This window comes from Suillus subalutaceus, assembly GCF_016647625.1.
Source record: "Suillus subalutaceus strain FC151 chromosome Unknown DFJ58scaffold_64, whole genome shotgun sequence".
In the NCBI taxonomy this organism is placed as follows: domain Eukaryota; kingdom Fungi; phylum Basidiomycota; class Agaricomycetes; order Boletales; family Suillaceae; genus Suillus; species Suillus subalutaceus.
In genome coordinates this window covers 69,254-92,113 of record NW_024540313.1, presented here as the reverse complement: position 1 = coordinate 92,113, position 22,860 = coordinate 69,254, and the positions used below count along the sequence as shown (strand labels likewise).

Below are 22,860 nucleotides of genomic sequence, written 5' to 3'. Positions count from 1 at the left end.
TCCATTATGTACTTATTGCCTGCGATGGATACAGTATCTGGGTGTTCCATCAAGTTGACATGGACAATCCCAAGTCTGCGATCAGCCTGATTCCCTTCTCTAATCTGCAGTATGCTCATCTTCATCTGTTTGCCAAGAATACAAGCATCACAAACAGGGGGAAGAGATAATAGATCAATGGGCATACCAGTAGCTAAATCAAAGTGAGCGAGATCATAAATGGCATGACAGTTGGCATGGCCAAGACATTTGTGCCAAGCCTCAAGAGTGGGGTGTGTGATGTGCAAGATACACATGATCAGCAGATAGTTGGCCGCCAGAGAGTGCATAGAGGCGACATGAGGTTAAGTACTGGTAAGCATGTGTGTCATCAGGAAATCAACCCGAACTTGATATGACTAGATATAATTGGTAATCAAAAAAACATTATTACATGTCATGTTTTAGCCTTAAATATTATTATTGTAGTCTCAAAAATATCTAACATATGATATGACTATGTCAGAAAAATAAAATATCATTTGATGTTTGTCTTGGAAGCAGACAACAGTATGATAGTGTCATTACATTTTATTATCATGTTACAGATTTAGTCGGTAAAATCATATCAAAAATACACCAGATTATATAAGATTATTCCCACTAGATAAAGCTTGATATAAGCATAGCAAATTGATGTTGAAAGACAAGGCAAGAAAACTAACAAATATTCTGACAGTATCACCTGGCGCTGTGCAGATGCTTAGGTAAGTTGTGCATTTCAAAAAATTTCAAGTTCAAGTTCAAGTTCAATTGCACTTGTGAGTGTTCTCATTTTATTTATTTCATTATTCTAGTTTGCTTCATTTTCGCACTTGTCCTCTGCGCTCATTCTCATTCATTTTTGCTGTCATGCGTGCTCTCGTGTTTCAAGGTTCTTAGGTGACGCTGACCATGCCACAGCTATGTCCCACTCTCAGTCTGTGCATGATTTCGCGTTTCAAAGTTCTTATGCAGCGCTGACTATGCCATGGCCATGTCCCACTCTCAGAATGTGCGTGATCTCATTTTTCAAGGTTCTTAGGTGACGCTGAGCATGCCACGGCCATGTCCTGCTCTCAGAATGCGTGTGGCCTTGTTTTTCCGGTGCTGATGGTGCTACGGCCATGTCCCACTCTCAGTTGGTGCGTGATGTCATATTTCAATATGCTTAGGCGATGCTGACCGTGCCATGGCTATGTCCTGCTCTCAGTTGGTGAGTGATGTTGTCTTTTGATGTTCTTAGGTGACGCTGACCATGCCATGGCCATGTCCCACTCTCAGAAAGTGTGTGATCTTGTCTTTTGAGTTTCTTAGAGGATGCTGACCGTGCCATGGCCATATCCTGCTCTCAGTCTGTGCGTGGTCTTGTTTTTTGAGGTTCTTAGTCAATGCTGATGATGCCATGACCATGTCCTGCTCTCAGTCTGTGTGACATTGTGTTTCGAGGTTCTTAGGTGATGCTGATGGCACCACAGCCATGTCCCACTCTCAGTTGGTGTGTGGTCTCATTTTTTGAGCTTCTTAGGCGGCACTGATGGTGCCATGGTTATGTCTCACTCTCAGTTGGTGTGTGGTCTCATTTTTAGGTGGCGCTGATGGTGCCATGGCCATGTCCCACTCTCAGTTGGTGTGTGGTCTTGTTTTTTGAGCTTCTTAGGTGGCGCTGATGGTGCCACGGCCATGTCCCACTCTCAGTTGGTGCATTGTGGAAATCACAACCTGACTAGGCACTTGTAAAGGTACTTAGCCAGTATATGTCTAAGCTCTGCCTATGCTGCTATACTTGCAAACAATAAAGCAAGAACGTTCGACCCGAGGGAAAAGCTACTAAAGACAACTTAAGATAGAAAGACCCAAAAGAGAGCTAAAGCACAGGAATAGCGCGTCGCAAGATAGAGCGCTAATGCGTGGGAAAGAGCGGAAGTCAAGAGAGCAGACACTGAGTCAAAGGAAGGTAATGGATAGCAAGAAAGATCAAGGGTATTGATTGCAAGGGTAAGGAAAGTCAAATAGGGGCCATAGAGCGCAACTAAAGGGTGACTACTTCTAAGTAAAACCTAAGGAGAAGGAATTACAGTCGAAGGGAAGTAATGTCAAAGTAATCACCATAGGCTTCTTATACTAGTAAACTATACCATCTCGGACTTGGAAGGGATAGGATATACATGTAATAAGACTGTAGCACTTGTTACAAACTCGAGGCAAGGCAAATTACATACCAATGAGGTAGGATGGACAATGGATGGATTCCGACATTTCGAGTGATTCCTAGAGCATGAGAACAGCGCGCTGGATAGAGCGGACAAGCGCTAATGCACCTAAAACACATTGCTGGTAGTTCTGACAGTGCTATAAGCGTGGGAATAGTGTCGGATAAGTCGTGGGAACATGAGTAGCGCTGCGGGAATGAGCACGAATAGTGCGGGAAAGTGCGGAATAGCATTGGACAAGGGTTATGGCTGAGACAAGTGAAGACTGCTGATAGGGGAGTAGTGAATGATATGAGGGATAACTTTGGTCCACCTATTGAAGGCTTATGCAGGTATACATGCCTAGCGCCAATATGATTGTCACAGCATGGTCTTGTTTTTTGAGCTTCTTAGGTGGCACTGATGGTGCCACGGCCATGTCCCACTCTCAGTCTGTGTGTGATCTTGTCTTTCGAGCTTCTTAGATGATGCTGACAGTGCCATGGCCATGTCCTGCTCTCAGAATGTGCATGATCTTGTCTTTTGAGCTTCTTAGTGGATGCTGACAGTGCCATGGCCATGTCCCGCTCTCAGAGAGTGCATGATCTCGTGTTTTGACCTGCTTACCCAGTGCTGATAGTCATCTATCTCCCATATTCCACAACCTCACCTCCCCTTACCTTTACATCCCATTTTTGTTTTTGTTTCTTTTCTTTGTTCCGTTTTTAATTTGACTCTTACCTTCGATATCTTCTGTAGTCATACTACTATGTGTGCTCCAACCCCAAATAAAACTTGATTTGATTTATAAAACGAGTGTCAAGATTGAGACTTTAGTAATTTAGTGTCATATACCATATTCCCGGGTACAGATCCGAAGATCCGGATCTCAGATCCGATCCAGATCTGATGGATATATCCATTGTCCGGTCCACAGATCCGATCTAATCCTTGTTTCATGTCCTGTTCATATAACTCTAACTATTGTTCATCTCCTTTCGGCATTCCTGTACACTGGTACACCGGTTATCCTTTACTTCCGTTATGCTTACTGATCCGCTACACTTACTGATCCACTTTAGCTTAGACTTCATTCCCGGTTATGATTCATTATCCATCCGACTTACCGATATGCTGTACACATACTTTGCTTATACTTCATACATAGCCTCGCGTCCTTGCTTATTGATCATTCTGTTAGTTATCCGTAGTATATAAACCCTTGTACATGCGCTGTAGTAGATCAGTTCGAATATCATCTTAGATTGCACTCATTCTGTCTGGACTCTAAGTCCATCCGTTATCCGTCCGGACTTGAGTACGATACTCTTGTCTACTCCGAGACTTAGGATTAATTCCTATAGTCTATATATCTGTCTCTGTCTTCGGACAGTTCTCACCCGTTAGTTTCTAGTTCAGATCCAATCTGGATTAGCCATTACTATATACGTTCAATATCCGGAAGCCTTAACAGATCCGTTACGAGACTTATCCATCTCAATATACGTGATACTCTAGTACTCTGAAATAAGGGGCAAGACTCGGGAAAGGGGCACAGCGCACGAGCTGAGGCCAAAGCCCTTCAGATCCGATACTTCTTGAGTACGGTCTTAACATTTAGTAGCAGTTGTATTTGAAGTAGTCTGGCATTATAGATGCTCATCATGATTGTGTCTTTGGTAATTTTCCCCAGTGTAGGCTGCCTATCTAAAGCATTGTCAAGGCTGGGTGATATTATAAAAATTTGTCAATGATGGCAGATATTCACAATGTGTGTCATGATTGTGTCCTTGGCAGTTTTCCACAGTGTAGGCTGCCTATCTAAAGCATTGTCAAGCTGATCGCAATTATGATAGTTATTGTATAGATTTTATGATAGATAAAGCTTTACAAAGCTATGTGATCTTTGGGTCAATTCCCTGATGGTGCCGCTGCGGGCTTGGACATTACATCAAAAGATGCAACACAGTGATGGGCTGCACACATAGTGGAGACGGTGTAGGGATTGAATTCTCTCTGGGTGCAGACTGACATTTTACTTAGCCTTACTTACTCTTACTTTTTCCTTGTTTATGTTTGTATTTTTACTGCTTGCATAATCATCAAATCTTTGTCTTACACTTCCACTCACTAGCTAGACTTTCAATTATATTTCTGGTAGCTCTCCTTCTAGGATTCAGTAGCTTCCCCAGACTTACAGCTTATTAGTTTTACTAGTAGCTCAATAGCTCACTATAAAGCTCCTGATACACAGTCTCAGCACACACACACACACACACACACACACACACTCTCTCTCCTCTCTCTCTCTCTCTCTTTCTCTCTCTCTCTCTCTCTCGCTTAGCCTAGTCAGAAGTCCTTTAGGCTCATACTGCCCCCTGCTCTCCACTGTCTTGCACTAGCAGCAGCCTTTATCTCTTCAATGGATAGCAGGCGTACAGTGGCACTGGGGATAAAGAGGACATGGTCAAGCATGAGGTGGATCCCTTTAGCAACAATTAGATAAATCATGCCAACACTGATAATGCAGGGAGGGGTGGTGTTAAGACCGTACTCAAGAGGTATCAGATCCGAAGGGCTTTGGCCTCAGCTCATGTGCTGTACCCCTTTCCCGAGTCTTGCCCCTTATTGCAGAGTACTAGAGTATCGCGTCTAGTGAGATGGATAAGTATCGTAACAGATATCGAATGTATAGAGTAACGGCTAATCCAGATTGGATCCGAACTAGAAACTAACAGATGAGGACTGTCCAAAGACAGAGGTGAAGATACAGACCATAGGAGTCAATCCTAAGTCTCGGAGTAGACAAGAGTATCGTACTCAAGTCCGGACGGATAACGGATGGACTTAGAGTCCAGACAGAATGAGTGCAATCTAAGATGATATTCGAACTGATCTACTACAGCGCATGTACAAGGGTTTATATACTACGGATAACTAACAGAATGATCAATAAGCAAAGGCGTGAGGCTATGTACAAAGTATAAGCAAAGTATGTGCACAGCGTATTGGTAAGTCGGATGGATCACGAATCATGAACTGGGAATGAAGTATAAGTTAAAGTAGATCAGTAAGCATAGCGGAAGTAAAGATAACCAGATTACCGGTGTACAGGAATACCGAAAGGAGATGAACAATAGTTAGAGTTATATGAACAGGACATGAAATAAGAATCAGATTGGATCTGTGGACCAGACGATGGATATGTCCATCAGATCTGGATTGGATCTGTACCCGGATATATGGTATATGACAGGTGGGGTACAAGGTGTCAAAATCTGCTTTAGTGTTGCTGATATGCACAGAGGCACCACTATCAAGAAAGAATGAGATGATAGATGGATCAATGGGAGTACATGTGCACTGATTTGGTGCCTTATAGGTGAGACCCGCAAAGTCAACAGCCTGAGAGTGTGTACACCAGTCAATACTGGCTTGTAGGTCAACAGCAGCAAGGAGTGCATCATACACATCCTCTGGGAGTTCCTCGATAAACACTAATGTAGGACTATCATAGGCAAGCCCAGTAAACTCTTTGGTGGGTGTAGTGGTACCTGAGGTAGGGGCTGTGGGAGCGTTAGCAATGAAGATCACCTCATGGGTTTCAGCATCTAGGAGGTATGCATGACCATTGATGTCATCACATATTGCAGTAACATATCTCCGTATTATACGAGTGAACGGACATGCATAATATCCCGTATGATACGGGCCAGCGGACCATGGGCCGAAGGTAGATATATCCTCGACTGTGACGGATGGGCCAGGAGTGTTATTATTCCCGATGGAGACGGGTTGGCCCAGGTGGGGAATATGTAAAGTAGATGGGTGGGCCGATGGACATGAATTTTCAATAGACGGATCGGCCGAGGTAGTTGGATATTATGTAGATGGGTGTACCAAGGTAGATATGTATCAAATAGCCGGGTATATCAAGGGTGCTTGTTATGGTGGGCTGATGAATTAATATTATTTTGTAGACGGGTGGGCCGACGTATTGGTATTATTTTGTAGACGAGTGGGCCGAGGGAGCGGTGAAAGATTTATTATATACGGGTGGGCCAATGGTAGACATATATTGCATAGATGGGTAGGCCGACGTAGGGGTATATAATATAAACGGGTGGGCCCAGGAGAATGATAATTGTAGACATGATGGAGCTCAGCTAGTTGTATATCATGGAGGTAATAATTAAAAGTCATCTAATGATGTAGTATGGCATGGAGCCTTGCAAAGGGGTGAAGTGGAAACTCGAGCGAAGTGTACCGAGTTCCGAGACCCAGGTCTCGACAAATGAATATGTGATGTCCAGCACACTTCCGATCGTCTGGTATTTCATTGAGCAATATATGATAATAGATCTTTGAAAGCCAACATCATCCAAGCCTACCAAATGCCAAATGCCAAGTTCCAACTACCGAAAATCAAGTGAAGTGTACCAATATCTGAGCCCTGACTATCAAATCCCGACAATCAACCATTGAGTCCCGACTACCGAGTCTTGAAACCCAAGTCCCAAAGCCCGAGATTTGAGTCCTGAAACCCAATGCCCGACCATTGAATCCCAACAATCGAGTATCAAGTCCCGACCAACGAGTCCCAAATATTGAGTCCCGACCATTGAGACCCAACACCTGACACCCGACACCCGACACCCGACAACCGACACCCGACAACCGACACCCGACACCCGAGATTCAAGACTCAAGTTCTGACTATGGAGTCCCGGATATCAAAAATCAAGTGAAGTGTACTGAGATCCGAGTCCAACCTGAAGGATTCCTTAGGCTGGACTTCCAAACCTTTGGATTTGTCCTTCCATCTCTATCCAAGCTTAAGGATTGATTCCTTAAGCTGGACCTTTGCCTTTCTGGCACTTCCTGTCTTTCCAAGACTTATGTCTACTTCCTGTTATCTCCGACTCCACCTAAGTGTAGCCTACCTCTGTTTGCTTCTACTCCAGACCTTGTCCATGGTAGCCTTTATTCTCCTGTCCTATAATCCTGTCCACTCCTGCTGACCTCCAGACCTTTGGATCTCTGGACCTTTGGATCTCTGGACCTTTGGATCTCCGGACATCTTACCCTTCGGATATCAAAACCTTCGGACATTGTAACCTTCGGACATCATGACCTTCAGACATCATAACCTTTGGACATCTTAACCTTTGGACATCTGAACATTCAGATGGCGCAACCTTCAGACATCCTGTCCTCTGGACCACTCCTCCTATCTGATCCTGCTTTGGACTCTGTCCCTTGCAGTCTCTCCTCCATGTGCTTCCATCTAGGAAGCTTACCTTCAGAAGTCTTATCTTCGGACCCTATGCAGCAGGTGAAACTCCTCCAGAGTTTCCTGTACTTCTCTAGAAGTTTCTATACTCCTCCGGAAGGTTCCTGTGCTCATCCAGAAGTCCTCCAGCACTCCATCAGAGTAGCCAGTCTCCGGAAGTCCTTCGGACTTCATTGGATTTCATCTGGACTTCATTCTGAGATTAAGGGTATGTACTCGGGAAAGGTGCAAAATAAAATATACTGACTACCAAGTGCTAAGCACTAAGTCTTGAGTTCCAAGTTCCGAGTTCCGAGTTCCGAGTTCCGAGTGCCAAGTGCCCCGATGCTTTCGGGTATTAACACCCAGATAGCCCTCGCTCTCAGGGGCCCATCAGAATTTAGATCATCTCAAACGGATGTGATTTGAGTGAGATATGAGCAAAATACTATATACCGGGTGAATTTTGGCATCAGAAGTTTGATGCTTTCGGGCATTGACATGAAGATAGCCCTCGATCTCAGGGGTGTGGGAGAATTCAGATTGTCTGAAATGGATATAATGTGAGTGAGATATATGCAAAATACAATATATTGACTACTGAGTGCTGAGTACCAAGTGCCGAGTGCCAAGTGCAGAGTGCCCCAATGCTTTCAGGCATTAACACCCAGATAGCCCATGCTCTCAGGGGCCCATCAGAATTTAGATCATCTCAAACAGATGTGATTTAATGTGTCCCAAGTGCTGAGTGCCGAGTCCCAAGTGCTGAGTGCCGAGGTGCCGAGTGCTGAGTTCTGAGTTCCGAGTTCCGAGTTCCAAGTTCCGAGTTCCGAGTTCCGAGTTCCGAGTTCCGAGTTCCGAGTTCCGAGTGCCAAGTGCCCCAATGCTTTCGGGTATCAACACCCAGATAGCCCTCGCTCTCAGGGGCCCGTCAGAATTTAGATCATCTCAAACAAATGTGATTTGAGTGAGATATGAGCAAAATACTACATATCGGGTGAATTTCAGCATTGGAAGTTTGATGCTTTCGATGTTTTGATGTCGGGTCTCGATGGTTTCGGGCAGTAACATGTAGATAGCCCTCAATCTCAGGGGTGTGGCAAATTTAGATTGTCTGAAACAGATATAATTTGAGTGAGATATATGCAAAATACCACACACTGACTACCGAGTGCTGAGTACCAAGTGCCAAGTGCCGAGCACCAAGTTCCGAGTGCTGAGTGCCGAGTGCCGAGTTCCGAGTGCCGAGTTCCGAGTGCCGAGTGCCCCGATGCTTTCGGGTATTAACACCCAGATAGCCCACGCTTTCAGGGACCTGTCAGAATGTAGATCATCTCCAACAAATGTGATTTGAGTGAGATATGAGCAAAATACTACATATCGGGTGAATTTTGGCATCAGAAGTTCGATGCTTTCGATGTTATTGATGTCGGGTCTTGATGCTTTCGGGCATCCACCTCAGTGCCTTCAGTGTTGCAATCAAGCTTTCTGCTGTGTGCTGAGTGCCGAGTGCCGAGTGCCGAGTTCCGAGTTCCGAGTTCCGAGTGCCCCGATGCTTTCGGGTATTAACACCCAGATAGCCCTCGCTCTCAGGGACCTGTCAGAATGTAGATCATCTCAAACGGATGAGATTTGAGTGAGATATGAACAAAATACTATATACCGGGTGAATTTTGGCATCAGAAGTTCAATGCTTTCGATGTTTTTGATGTCAGGTCTTGATGCTTTCGGGCATTAACATGTAGATAGCCCTTGATCTCAGGGGTGTGGCAGAATTCACATTGTCTCAAATGGATATAATTTGAGTGAGATATTTGCAAAATACTATGTATATACTGACTACCGAGTGCTGAGTGCCGAGTTCTGAGTGCCAAATGCCGAGTTCCGAGTGCCAAGTGCCCCGATGCTTTCGGGTATTAACACCCAGATAGCCCTCGCTCTCAGGGACCCGTCAGAATTTAGATCATCTCAAACGGATGTGATTTGAGTGAGATATGAATAAAATACTATATACCGGGTGAATGTTGGCATCAGAAGTTCAATGCTTTCGATGTTTTTAATGTTGGCTCTTGATGCTTTCGGGCATTGACATGCAGATAGGCCTAGATCTCAGGGATTCATCAGAATTTAGATAGTCTTAAATAGATATGATTTGAGTGAGATATATGCACAATCCAAGATACAGGGTGAATGAGTCCCGAGTGTTGAGTGCCAAGTGCTGAGTTCTGAGTTCCGAGTTCCGAGTTCCAAGTTCCGAGTGCCGAGTTCCGAGTGCCGAGTGCCGAGTGCCGAGTGCCGAGTGCCGAGTGCCGAGTGCCGAGTGCCGAGTGCCGAGTGCCGAGTGCCGAGTGCTGAGTGCTGAGTGCTGAGTGCCCTGATGCGTTCGGGCATTCAATCACTGTCAGGAGGTGTTCCCTCATCCACCTCAGTGCCTTCAGTGTTGCAATCAAGCTTTCTGCTGTGTGCTGAGTGCCGAGTTCCGAGTTCCGAGTTCCAAGTGCCCTGATACTTTCGGGTATTAACACCCAGATAGCCCTCGCTCTCAGGGACCCGTCAGAATTGAGATCATCTCAAACAGATGTGATTTGAGTGAGATATGAACAGAATACTATATACCGGGTGAATGTTGGCATCAGAAGTTCAATGCTTTCGATGTTATTGATGTTGGGTCTTGATGCTTTCAGGCATGAACATGTAGATAGCCCTCAATCTCAGGGGTGTGGCAGAATTCACGTTGTCTCAAACGGATATAATTTGAGTGAGATATTTGCACCATACTATGTATATACTGACTACCGAGTGCTGAGTGCTGAGTTTTGAGTTCCGAGTTCCGAGTGCCAAGTGCCGAGTTCCGAGTTCCGAGTTCCGAGTGCCGAGTGCGCCGAGGCTTTCGGGTATTAACACCCAGATAGCCCACGCTCTCAGGGGCCCATCAGAATTTAGATCATCTTAAACGGATGTGATTTGAGTGAGATATGAGCAAAATACTATATACCAAGTGAATTTCACCATCAGAAGTTTGATGCTTTTGATGTTATTGATATCAAGCCTCGATGCCTTCAGGCATTGACATGCAGATAGCCCTAGATCTCACGGGTCTGGCAGAATTTAGCCCATCCCAAATGGATAAGAGTTGAGTGAGATATGAGCAAAATCCCATATACTGTGTGTATTTCAGCATTGTAAGGTCAATGCTTTCCATGTTTGCAATGTCTAGCCTCAATGCATTCAGGCATTCACAAGCAGATAGAACTTGATCTCAGGGGCCTGTCACAATTCAGATCGTCTCACACGGATAAGACTTGAGTGAGATATGAGCAAAATATTACATATCGGGGTGATTTTTGATGTCAGGCCTTGCACCAAGGGTAAGCACATAGCACAACAGGAATAAATCCTGTCGTCCTAGTATCCTTATATATTGCATATACTATTGAAGGGATGTTGGGGATCATATTTTGCCTCAAACAGACATGATTTGAGGGAGATATGAGCAAAATACAATTTATTGGGTGTGTCTGAGCTTTGCAGGTTCAATGTTTTTGTTGTCAGCCTTGTGTGGGAAAAATTCTAAAACATCAGGAGAAACATAAAAACACATCATCAGGGACTGCATCAGGTTTGCTATGATCACACCTATGTATAATATGATAGATTGGCTTCCAATGTACTGTTCCAGTCCCTGAAACAGTATCTGTCAGTGGTATGTATCTCTAAATACAAAAAAACTCGAAATTCAAGGCAATCACTGTGCACTGGTGCAAGAAAGTTACAATCACAAGATATATACATCAGCAAAATATGATTTTGCCACACGGTTACCAGAAGGTCACAAGCTTTGACAGTGCTTACTAGACTAAGGATATGATTGTCTTAACTCAATAGTCTTAACTTGCTAGGCATAATATAAGCTTTCTTAATAACCATGACTGTCATATCTTCCATAATAATCCTAACCCTCACAGCTTATGTATTATGTAGTAATCAACAATCATATTAGACTATCAAGTGAAGACTATTGTGTAATGACTATCAAGTTAAGACTACTGTATTTTATTCTAAGTCTGTACAATAGACCTGTGATACTTGATGAGTGTCAGCCTGAACAGTATATTAAAGATCACACTATCATACTACACATAGGTATGACTATTGAAGACATGATGTAGTGCCTTATGATGTGTTTTTATGTGTCTCCTGATGTGTTGAGAATGTCCTACATTACCTCATATGTCCATGTGAGGCCATATGAATTCTGTGACACTCCTGACATTAAGGGCTATCCACATGTCAATGAACACAGTCATCTAGGCCTCACATTGAAATCATTGAAAGCATCAAACTCCTGATGCAAAAATATGATCCAAATTCTGAAGGACCCCTGAGAGTGAAGGCTATCTGCATATCAATGCCTGAAAGCATTGAGGCCCGACATCAAAATCATTGAAAGCATTGAACTTCCAATGCTGAAATTCACCTGATATACATATAGTATTTTGCTCCTATCTCACTCAAATCACATCTGTTTGATATAATCAAAATTCTGATGGACCCCTGAGAGCAAGGGCTATCTGGGTGGTAATGCCTGAAAGCATCGGGACACTCAGCACTCGGAAGGCACTTGGCACTCGGCACTCGGCACTTGGTACTCAGCACTTGGTAGTCAGTATATGGGATTTTGCATATATCTCACTCAAATTATATCTGTTTCAGACAATCTGAATTTTACCACACCCCTGAGATCGAGGGCTATCTACATGTCAATACCCAAAAGCATTGAGACCCAACATCAAAAACATCGAAAGCATTGAACTTCTGATGCCAAAATTCACCCGGTATATAGTATTTTGTTCATATCTCGCTCAAATCACATCCGTTTGAGATGATGTAAATTCTGACGGGCCCTTGAGAGTGAGGGCGATCTGGGTGTTAATACCCGAAAGCATCGGGGCACTCGGCACTTGGCACTCAGAACTCAGAACTCAGAACTCGGCACTCAGCACTCGGTAGTCAGTATATACATAGTATGGTGCAAATATCTCACTCAAATTATATCTGTTTGAGACAATGTGAGTTCTGCCACACCCCTGAGATCAAGGGCTATCTACATATTAATGCTTGAAAGCATCAAGATCAGACATCAAAAACATCGAAAGCATTGAACTTCTGATGCCAAAATTCACCCGGTATATAGTATTTTGTTCATATCTCACTCAAATCACATCCGTTTGAGATGATCTAAATTCTGACGGGCCCCTGAGAGCGAGGGCTTTTAATACCCGAAAGCATCGGGTCACTCGGCACTCGGCACTCGGCACTCGGCACTCGGCACTCGGCACTCAGCACTCAGCACTCGGTAGTCAGTGTGTGGTATTTTGCATATATCTCACTCAAATTATATCCGTTTGAGACAATGTGAATTCTGCCACACCCCTGAGATCAAGGGCTATCTACATGTTAATGCCCGAAAGCATCAAAACCCAACATCAAAAACATCGAAAGCATCAAACTTCCAATGCTGAAATTCACCCGGTATATAGTATTTTGTTCATATCTCACTCAAATCACATCTGTTTGAGATGATCTAAATTCTGACAGGCCCCTGAGAGCGAGGGCTATCTGAGTGTTAATACCCGAAAGCATCGGGGCACTCGGCACTCGGAACTCGGCACTTGGCACTTGGTACTCAGCACTCGGTAGTCAGTGTGTGGTATTTTGCATATATCTCACTCAAATTATATCTGTTTCAGACAATCTGAATTTTACCACACCCCTGAGATCGAGGGCTATCTACATGTCAATGCCCGAAAGCATCGAGACCCGACATCAATAACATCGAAAGCATTGAACTTCTGATGCCAACATTCACCTGGTATATAGTATTCTGTTCATATCTCACTCAAATCACATCCGTTTGCGATGATCTAAATTCTGACGGGCCCTTGAGAGTGACGGCTATCTGGGTGTCAATATCCGAAAGCATCGGGGCACTTGGAACTCGGAACTCGGCACTCGGCACTCAGCACACAGCAGAAAGCTTGATTGCAACACTGATGGCACTGAGGTGGATGAGGGAACACCTCCTGACAGTGATTGAATGCCTGAACGCATCGGGGCACTCAGCACTCGGCACTCAGGACTCGGCACTCGGAACTCAGAACTCAGAACTCGGCACTCAGCACTCGGTAGTCAGTATATACATAGTATTTTGCAAATATCTCACTCAAATTATATCTGTTTGAGACAATGTGAGTTCTGCCACACCCCTGAGATCAAGGGCTATCTACATATTAATGCTCGAAAGCATCAAGACCAGACATCAAAAACATCGAAAGCATTGAACTTCTGATGCCAAAATTCAACTGGTATATAGTATTTTGCTCATATCTCACTCATCTCACATCTGTTTGAGATGATCTAAATTCTGACAGGCACCTGAGAGCGTGGGCTATCTGGGTGTTAATACCCGAAAGCATCGGGGTACTTGGCACTCAGAACTCGGAACTCGGGACTCGGAACTCGGAACTCGGCACTCAGCACTCGGCACTTGGTACTCAGCCCTCGGTAGTCAGTGTGTGGTATTTTGCATATATCTCACTCAAATTATATCTGTTTCAGACAATCTAAATTTTGCCACACCCCTGAGATCAAGGGCTATCTACATGTTAATGCCCGAAAGCATCGAGACCCGACATCAAAAACATCGAAAGCATCAAACTTCCAATGCTGAAATTCACCCGGTATATAGTATTTTGCTCATATCTCACCCAAATCACATCTGTTTGAGGTGATCTAAATTCTGATGACCCCCTGAGAGCGAGGGCTATCTGTGTTTTAATACCCGGAAGCCTCAGGGCACTCGGCACTCGGCACTCGGAACTCGGAACTCGGAACTCGGCACTCGGCACTCGGCACTCAGCACTCGGCACTCGGCACTCGGCACTCAGCACTCGGTACTTGGTACTTGGTAGTCAGTACTCGGTGATTCGAGTCTCGAGACTCGAGACTTGTGATTCACAAGTCAAAATTTGAAACTAATGTGTAGTATCTTATGTATTTCTGTACTCATTTCACTGACTACCGAGTGCCGAATCTCGGGTCTTGGGTATCAGGTCTCGGTACTTGGTACTCGGTATTTCCAGATGACAAAAATGTATATCATCTTAAATTTGAATTTTCTTAACTCGTAAAAATGTATGACTTTCCAGTTGGGTTTTGAATTTTGAGTTTTGAGTCTCTTGAGTCCCGAGTCTGGGTGTTCAGGGCTCGGGTTTCAGGTTTCAGGTTTTGGGTTTTAGTACTTGGTACTTGATATTACCCGATGTCGGCCCACCCGTCTATGTAAAATTCTGCACTTCGGCCCACCTGTCTATCTAATATGACCCCACGTCGGCCCACCTGTCTATGTAATAAATAATTCACCTCACCCTCGGCCCACCCGTCTATCTAATATTACCCCCACGTCAGCCCACCTGTCTATGTAATAAATAATTCACCTCACCCTCGGCCCACCCGTCTATCTAATATTACCCCACATCGGCCCACCCGTCTATGTAATAAATAATTCACCCCACCCTTGGCTCACCCGTCTATCTAATATTTCCCTATGTCGGCCCACCCGTCTATCTAATAAATATTTCACATTCACCGCTCCCTCGGCCCATCCGTCTACAAAATAATACTGATACGTCGCCCACCCTTCTATATAATACTATTTGCTATACATCTCTCCTCAGGTCTATAATATATGTCAATCCTACTCTACATATTACCCACATGGGCCCACCCATCTCCATAATAATATTTCTCCCGGCCCATCTGCTATCATCGATGATATATATAACATCAGCATAGATGGGCCCACCCGTCTCCATCGGAAATAATATTCCTCCCCGGCCCACCCATCAACATCGGGTATATACATAACATCGGCCCATAATCCGCTGGCCTGTATTACACGGGATATTATGTAGGTCGGGTGACCCGTATAATACGGGATTTGTCACTGAAGGGGCTCATGTCATAGCATAATCTGCCAGGTTTACTGGTAGATGCAACCCTTTGTAGGACGTGAGGAGGAGGTTCCCTGAGGTTTTGGTAATGTTATTGGTAGAACACGCTGTGTGATGATGAGCAACAATTTCATCCTTCTTACCCTCCATGGCTCCTCCTTTCCTATAGCAATCTTTAGCAGAGTACCACCAGTCTCTGCAGGTAGTATAGCAGCTGGTATGGGTAATTTGCCCATGATCAGTGCATGGCATACCATTGGTTTGAGTAGTCCAACCTCCCTTTGGGTTTACTTTGTTGTTGGTGGCTATGAGGGCAATATCACCCCCCTTTCCCTTTGTTGTTATCGACAAGCTATTGTTCAAGTTTGAGATGAGAGCATATTTTGGAAGGGCTGTAAGGGGCAGAAGAGGTGCTAATGGTGATGACGTCAGCAACATGGTTGCGCACATGTGGGAGATCCTTGCTCATGGCATTGAGCATTAGTATGGTGAGGAAGTCTCCCTCCTTGGGGATGCCAATAGCGTATATGCGTCTAGTGAGATCATTGAGCTGAGTGCTCATAGCAGCGAATCATTTGGAGCGATGGTAATGGAGAGCAAATGCCTGCTAGATAAGAAGGATCTGTGCGATAGGACCACCCTGTTCATGGTAGGTATATAGTTCAGTCCAAGCAGTGTGTACATTGACAAAGGAAAGTAAAAAGTCTTATTCCTCAGAGCTTGAACAAGTGCTCAAGGCCACAACAATGCATAAGTTGTTGAGGTCCTAGGTGCTGGTGCTGACAGGGTCCAATACACCATCTGGATGAGGAATAATACCAAGAAGATACCTGCCACCATGTTTGAGGATTAGGTAGTTACACATTTTTGTAGACCAGGTCCCCCAGTTGTTCTGGCCATGGTCAAGAAGTTCAAGGTCTGTGTGGCTCAACATGATAGCCATAATTTTAGTTGTTGAAGTGGACATAGCAGACACAGTAATAGTACTAACAGCTACAGGAACTGATGGGATCAGCGTGGAACCTACAGCGGTAGATGGTACCGGTCTGGGAATGCTGGTATTGGTGCTATCAGAGCGTAAATGGTGTTTCACCATACCAGGTGATAGTGGTAGGAGGAAAAGGTGTGGGGGAGCAAAATGCAAATGGGCTTGAGTATTTAAGTGTGTCTGTCAGTGAAGTGCTTCTCGCTGAAAGAGGGAATAGCGTTGATGTCCTTCAAATGATGTTGTGTAGACCAAGGTGGGACATTGTACGCTGTCTTAATAACCGAGGGTCTTATATAAATACGTGTAAGAATGTAATGACACCACAATTACACTGGATAAGACTTCTTGCCAGTCCTCGATTAACACGGTCTACAACTTTTCTTCTTTCGTGGTAGATAACGTGTGAGTTCTTGGGAGGCTCGCTAAACCAATCAGTCAGATTAACTTAGCCGGAGCTTTATTATCTCTGATTGAAACTATGGGATTGTCTAGGATATACCGTCTAGACACTTGAACTGGTTTCCTGAATATACGGTTAACTGTTGAGAAGCTGGTCTCAAATGTGACTACGTGGACCAAAGCTCGTGTTGGTCAATATACAAATACCTGGTGAGAACGCTGGTCTCACAAATAACAACAAATGACAAATAGAAAACAATGACAAATAACAACAATGACCAAAGCTCGTGTTGGTCAGTATACAAATACCTGGTGAGAACGCTGGTCTCACAAATAACAACGGTGACCAAAGCTCGTGTTGGTCAGTAAACACTACGTGGTGAGAACACTGGTCTCACAAAACTGGGTTTCTATCGCGAGAAACTTACGTAATCTCAAGGGAAACACTTTCCCTGCACTTGCCTGGACAGTTCTTACAAAGGAAATGGGCTTTGTAAGCAGCAATTTGTTCAGACTGAAGCTTCTTAGGTGAGAGTTCAATTTGCTCAAGTGGGAGTTCTTGAATGCAACAAGTGGGAGATCTATTTTTTGGGGGAGAATGGGCTCTCCTTATATACATTTTGTGTGGGAATATTATGTAAGTAAAAAGGTGATGTAATGACTTCAGAATGTGAGAAGAATATTCCAAAAACTGGAGCAGAATGTTCTAGCAGGTGCAAAAGAACATTCCAGAATATTCATGGTGGGATAATGACATCATTCTGAGTCACTATGAGTCACTATGAGTCATTATGAGTCATTGGAATGTTCTAGCAAATTCCATGGAACATGACATCATTATGACATCACTATGATATCATATCTTTCAACCAAAATACCTGCAGGAGTGTAGGTGAAGTCCTATGACATCATTATGACATCATACCCTGTAGGTACAATTTTATGAAGCATCTGATTAGTCAGAGCATCCTAATAGAAAAGTAAAGTAAAGAAACACTAGAGAAAACAACTCGGAAATAATGGAACAAATAATAGTACACAATACGCGGGCTTTTTAGATAGGTTTTTGTTAGGCTTTGAACTTTTCTCTATGGGTTTCTCTAGCCAAAGTGAATAAGCCAAAGGAAAGGCAATACCTTAACCTTCATTTTGCTTCTCATATCAACTAGGTCATTATGTGATTCCCATCTCACATATGACTTTTCTTCAAAACATGGTGGATTCATGAATCACTGAGGGAAAACTGAAACTATTGGACCAAGGTTTGATACCAAGGTATGGGTTGACTAGTCTGAGGACTAAGCTAACAGACTTTGTCTTTTAGGGGGATACCTAGTAGTCATGTCCATGCATGATTCCCAAATCATGCAGGACAACGCCAGTGGCGTAAAAGCCTAAATAGGTGTCCAGTAGGGATGACAATATCTAGAAGGTTTTCTGCTTGCTCATTTTATGAGTGAGCAGGGCTCCTAACATAAAAGGGCTAGACAAATGTCAATCTATCGTAGTTGAGTCAGTGTCTAGGTATCGTACAATAAAACAAGAAAAATACCCTCAGTCATGGACAATGAACTGAGGAAAGAGATAAGAGAGATGAAACAACTATATAATGGTTGAGATTCCTGTCCAGGACTCCGCTCTGCCACATTGCATTGTCATGTGTACAGTGGCTCAAAAAACTGTCCGCATGTTTTGACATTTTTCACTATCTATGATATTGTGTGAGAATGAACAAATTCCTCAAGGACATACTTATACCACATTGTAGTATGGCTTCAGGGCTTTTATTTGAGCCCTACCACCGTGGGAATCGGCGGAGATATGGTGGAGATATAAGGCTTATAAAATGATGACTCATGTGGACAGTTTTTTGAGTGTATATTAAAACTATATAAATCATTATTTATGACACCATAAAAATCATGCCACTATTATATAAATTATAAAGTGGTGTCATTATGTTATTTTATGACTATATCTAACTATATAAACCAGAATATCTCATGTATCATAGTCATAATCACCATGAAAGCCATCTCCTCTGCTCAAAGAGATAATATCCTCTCTCTGTCTTATGCTGGCCTCTCTGCTCGCCAAATTTCCTCTAGAACTGGAATATGCAAGTCCACTGTGGCCAAGTTCATCAAAGAAAGCCACCCAGACAAGGAAAAATCTTGTGGAGGACGTCCATCCAAGCTTACCTCTACTGACAAAAGGGCTATTATCCAACATATCACTACAGGAAAGGCTGATAATGCTGTCCAAGCCACCCATTATATCAATTCCACCATCACTACCCCTGTCTCTTCACAAACTGTGAGGAATGTTTCTCAAGGCAGCTCATCTCAAGGCAGTAACAAAGAAGAAAAAGCCTCTTCTCTCCATCAAACATAGGCAGAGAAGACTAGCCTTTGCCTTAGCTCATCAACACTGGACTGTAGAGGACTGGAAGCATGTTATATGGTCAGATGAGACCAAATCAATAGGATTGGGTCAGATGGGAAGGTGTATGTATGGAAAAAGAAGGGAGATAGCCTAACAGACAGAGAGGTTAATGGGACTGTCAAGTTTGGAGGAGGTTCTTTAATGGTATGGGGCTGTATGGGATGGAATGGTGTGGGAATGCTTGCTGAGGGTGAGGGGAAGATGAATGCTGAGCAGTATGTGGACATTTTAAATGACCACTTGCTGCCTAGCTTGGCAGAATCAGGGATTGATGAAGAAGATATCATTTTCCAACAGGATAATGATCCCAAGCACACATCCAGAAGAGCTAGGGAATGGTTTGAAGAACATAACATCAATGTTCTTGACTGGCCAGCACAGTCTCCTGATGTCAATGTCATTGAACATCTCTGGGGAACACTCAAGAAAAAGCTTCAAGCCTATGAAAACCCCCCTAAAGGAGTATGGGAGCTTTGGGAGATGAGTAGCAGTGGAATTGGGGGAAGATCACAGCTGAGGATTGCCAGAAATTAATTGAGAGTATGCCTAGAAGGATAGAGGCAGTAATTAAAGCCAAGGGAGGTCATACAAAATACTAGAATACCTGGTTATTACTGTAAAATACTTGAGTCAAAAAACTGTCCGCATGAGTCACCATTTTGTGAGCCTTGTATCTCCACCATATCTCCACCGATTCCCACGGTGTAGGGCTCAAATAAAAGCCCTGAAGCCATACTACAATGTGGTATAAGTATGTCCTTGAGGAATTTGTTCATTCTCACACAATATCATAGATAGTGAAAAATGTCAAAAACATGCGGACAGTTTTTTGAGCCACTGTATATCCCATGTATCAACAAAGCAAGCCCATTATTATATGGCAACTGACATAAGGATCCGATGATAAGTTGAGTGAAAACTGTGGATCACCATATTGCATGCATCCAACCTTGAGTTGCTGGCACAAACGGAGAAGATCTGTCCATGTGATTGATGCAGCTGCTGAATCATCATCATTGTCAGAATCATTGTCAGAATCAATCTTGATGACTTCACCACTTGTGATGGTAACTTCATGACAGAACTCATCTGCAATCACTTTATCACCACCCTCAAATGTGGGAAATTCCCCCATATCCCTTTCCTCAGCAGGGTCCAGGAGTTCATCAAGAGTCAGTAATCGACCAAAAATATGATTGTGTGCCTTAAGATTGTTGACAGATTGCATAAGGTCAGCTTCAGTGAAGGAAAGTTGGTCAGCTGCTTGCTGTGAACACATGGGAATGTGAATTTTGAGGCCAGTGTGATGGGACGCAGCTTCTGCGAGTACATTTACAGCATTCAAAGCCATATCTGTGTCATCTTTGGCATCCATGATGACTTTAAGAGCCAGTCTCCAATCTGAATCTACATAGTGTTCATGAAGATGAGCCTTTAGGTTATTCTCAACTGCTGGAAGTGACATTTCAGTGGTCACAAAACTTGTGGACAATACTTCATGTAGCAGGATCAACATGAGGCCTTGAGTCTAGGCCTGCTGTTGGATCACTGCCATGAAAAATTGAGCACTGAAAATGAGAACATCAAATAATTGACTCACAGTTGGATTTTGGTGTGATTCTAGCAATGTTTGATGGTCTCAGATGTAATGGTATACCATGCTTGCTTCACCATTGTCATACCTTCAAGAATGTTGAGTTTATAAATGTCTCATTCACCAGCATCCTCAAGGTCAATCATGTGTGTGCAAAAATTACAGCGATATATTGCCTTGAAGCATCAAATGATTCCTGCATCACATGGTTACACAAATGATATCATATTGTGCCTAAAATACTCAAGATTAATATTTGACAGTTGATATGAGATGCTGTGAGCAGAGAAGTTATCAATAAACATACAAATATGCCAGTTTTTGTTGCTTCATTTGAAGGTCGAGCTTTTTGACTCATCTAGACAGTGCATTAGGTATCATTGACAGTCACAGGATCATGTTAACATACTCTTCAAATAGAACTGCTGTCATCCAAGCCTACTTATTGTTTTGATAATAGAACCCACACTGTTCTGGTGACTGTTTCTTGAAGCATTGTGGTTTCTTTGCCTTGCCAATAAAAATAGGCTCAAGCCTCTCACTTCCATCTGTGTTGCAAGCTAGCCCAATGGATATGCGAAATTTCTCCTTCTTGCCACTCGTTTGCTGTGTTGCAAGACTATGATCTGGAGGTGCACTAAAAGTAAACAAATTAAGCACTGTGAATTATAAAATGAAATAAACACTCACTATGGAAAGAAGGATGTCTTATCAAAGTTCCACCGACTCGAGGAGCAAACTTGCTAAATCCTGCGACAACATTCTTGTTCTGCAGCAACAGCTTTGGTGTCCACAGATCTTGTAGGCTTTGCAAAATGACTGAATCCATGCTTCCCCTACCAGCTTTCATTGTCTGGGACATCAAACTTGTTCTCAAACCTTTTCCATTTCTTTTGTAACATAGGTCCAGTCACTGTTTCATGTTTATTTTCCATGTGCCTGATCCACAGAATCAAGGCACACTTGACATCAGGTTTAGTAACAACCCTTGGATGCTTTGATGACAATGCATTAGAGTTATCATTGACATGGGCTTCCATTTTGGGCCTTTTCCCTTCAAAGAGCTGAAGGCCTCTTGGTTAACGTCCATTGTTGCTATGATATACAATAATCAGCGCCTGACAAGTATGATCTTACAAGGACTGTTTCACAACATGGCAAGATTAAAGTAGCAGCTCACTTCATCAACTAAAACACTAGGATGCATGTTGAAGCTTTGCAGGATCACTGCTTCAAAAACATCCTGGTGGAAGTCATGAAACACTTGTCTGGAAAGCTTTAAAAGATTATATTAGAACTTCATCAATGATAAAGTCAAATATGGCACATCAACTCACTGAGGCCAGGGGGCAAAATGGCTGATTGAAAGTACCAATATAGTATGGGTCAAGCTGAGTACCAACAGGAGGAGTGACCTGATCATGGAGCTTGTTTCTCCATCAACCTGGGTACTCATCGCTGCAGGATCATGATAGTCGCAATTGAGTAGGGTAGACACCTAGCTGACACTTTATACATTGAACGTAAAGTATCATGCCTCCAAGAAAATATGACCTGTAGGTCATGCATCCCAGAATCGACCAAGCATACTTGAATACAATTGAATTGTCATTCAAAATTATGACTCACTAATGGGGATTGAGACATGAGTAGTGGGAGTAACGGTGAGCTGTGGAGCTTGCCATTTGAAGATTTTTAGGGTGACACCTTCAAGATTGAGCTTAGAAACACTGGTTGAAACACAACTTAAGCCGTAATGTCACATGTACATATCTCACACAGCGATGGACCTACATCCAAATTGTTTGGAGCTGCATCAAACATGTAGATGATCAACTGATCATGGGTGTAGTATACAACACTCACCAACTACGCTCTAGTAACCCTTCTGCCATTGAAAACTGTTGATATCTGAATTTGAATGCTGGCACTGAAGTTCA

The 22,860-nt window shown here is 43.4% G+C and overlaps 3 protein-coding genes across 3 annotated transcripts; all 3 read right to left on the bottom strand.

Annotated features, from left to right (window-relative positions):
• Positions 1–5,267: 5,267 nt before the first annotated feature.
• On the bottom strand, positions 5,268–6,364 carry DFJ58DRAFT_728806 (uncharacterized protein; the record flags this gene model as incomplete). Its single annotated transcript, XM_041385636.1, has 2 exons — positions 5,268–5,959; positions 6,265–6,364. The coding sequence occupies 2 exons, from the start codon at positions 6,362–6,364 to the stop codon at positions 5,268–5,270; spliced, it is 792 nt and encodes a 263-aa protein (XP_041243111.1).
• A 9,482-nt stretch (positions 6,365–15,846) lies between these two features.
• On the bottom strand, positions 15,847–16,056 carry DFJ58DRAFT_661551 (uncharacterized protein; the record flags this gene model as incomplete). The annotated part of the gene is made up of 1 exon (XM_041382224.1): positions 15,847–16,056. One exon carries the CDS (start codon positions 16,054–16,056, stop codon positions 15,847–15,849), a length of 210 nt encoding a protein of 69 aa, XP_041243110.1.
• Positions 16,057–20,133: 4,077 nt separating this feature from the next.
• On the bottom strand, positions 20,134–20,791 carry DFJ58DRAFT_728803 (uncharacterized protein; the record flags this gene model as incomplete). The annotated part of the gene is made up of 2 exons (XM_041385635.1): positions 20,134–20,163; positions 20,216–20,791. The coding sequence occupies 2 exons, from the start codon at positions 20,789–20,791 to the stop codon at positions 20,134–20,136; spliced, it is 606 nt and encodes a 201-aa protein (XP_041243109.1).
• Positions 20,792–22,860: the final 2,069 nt, after the last annotated feature.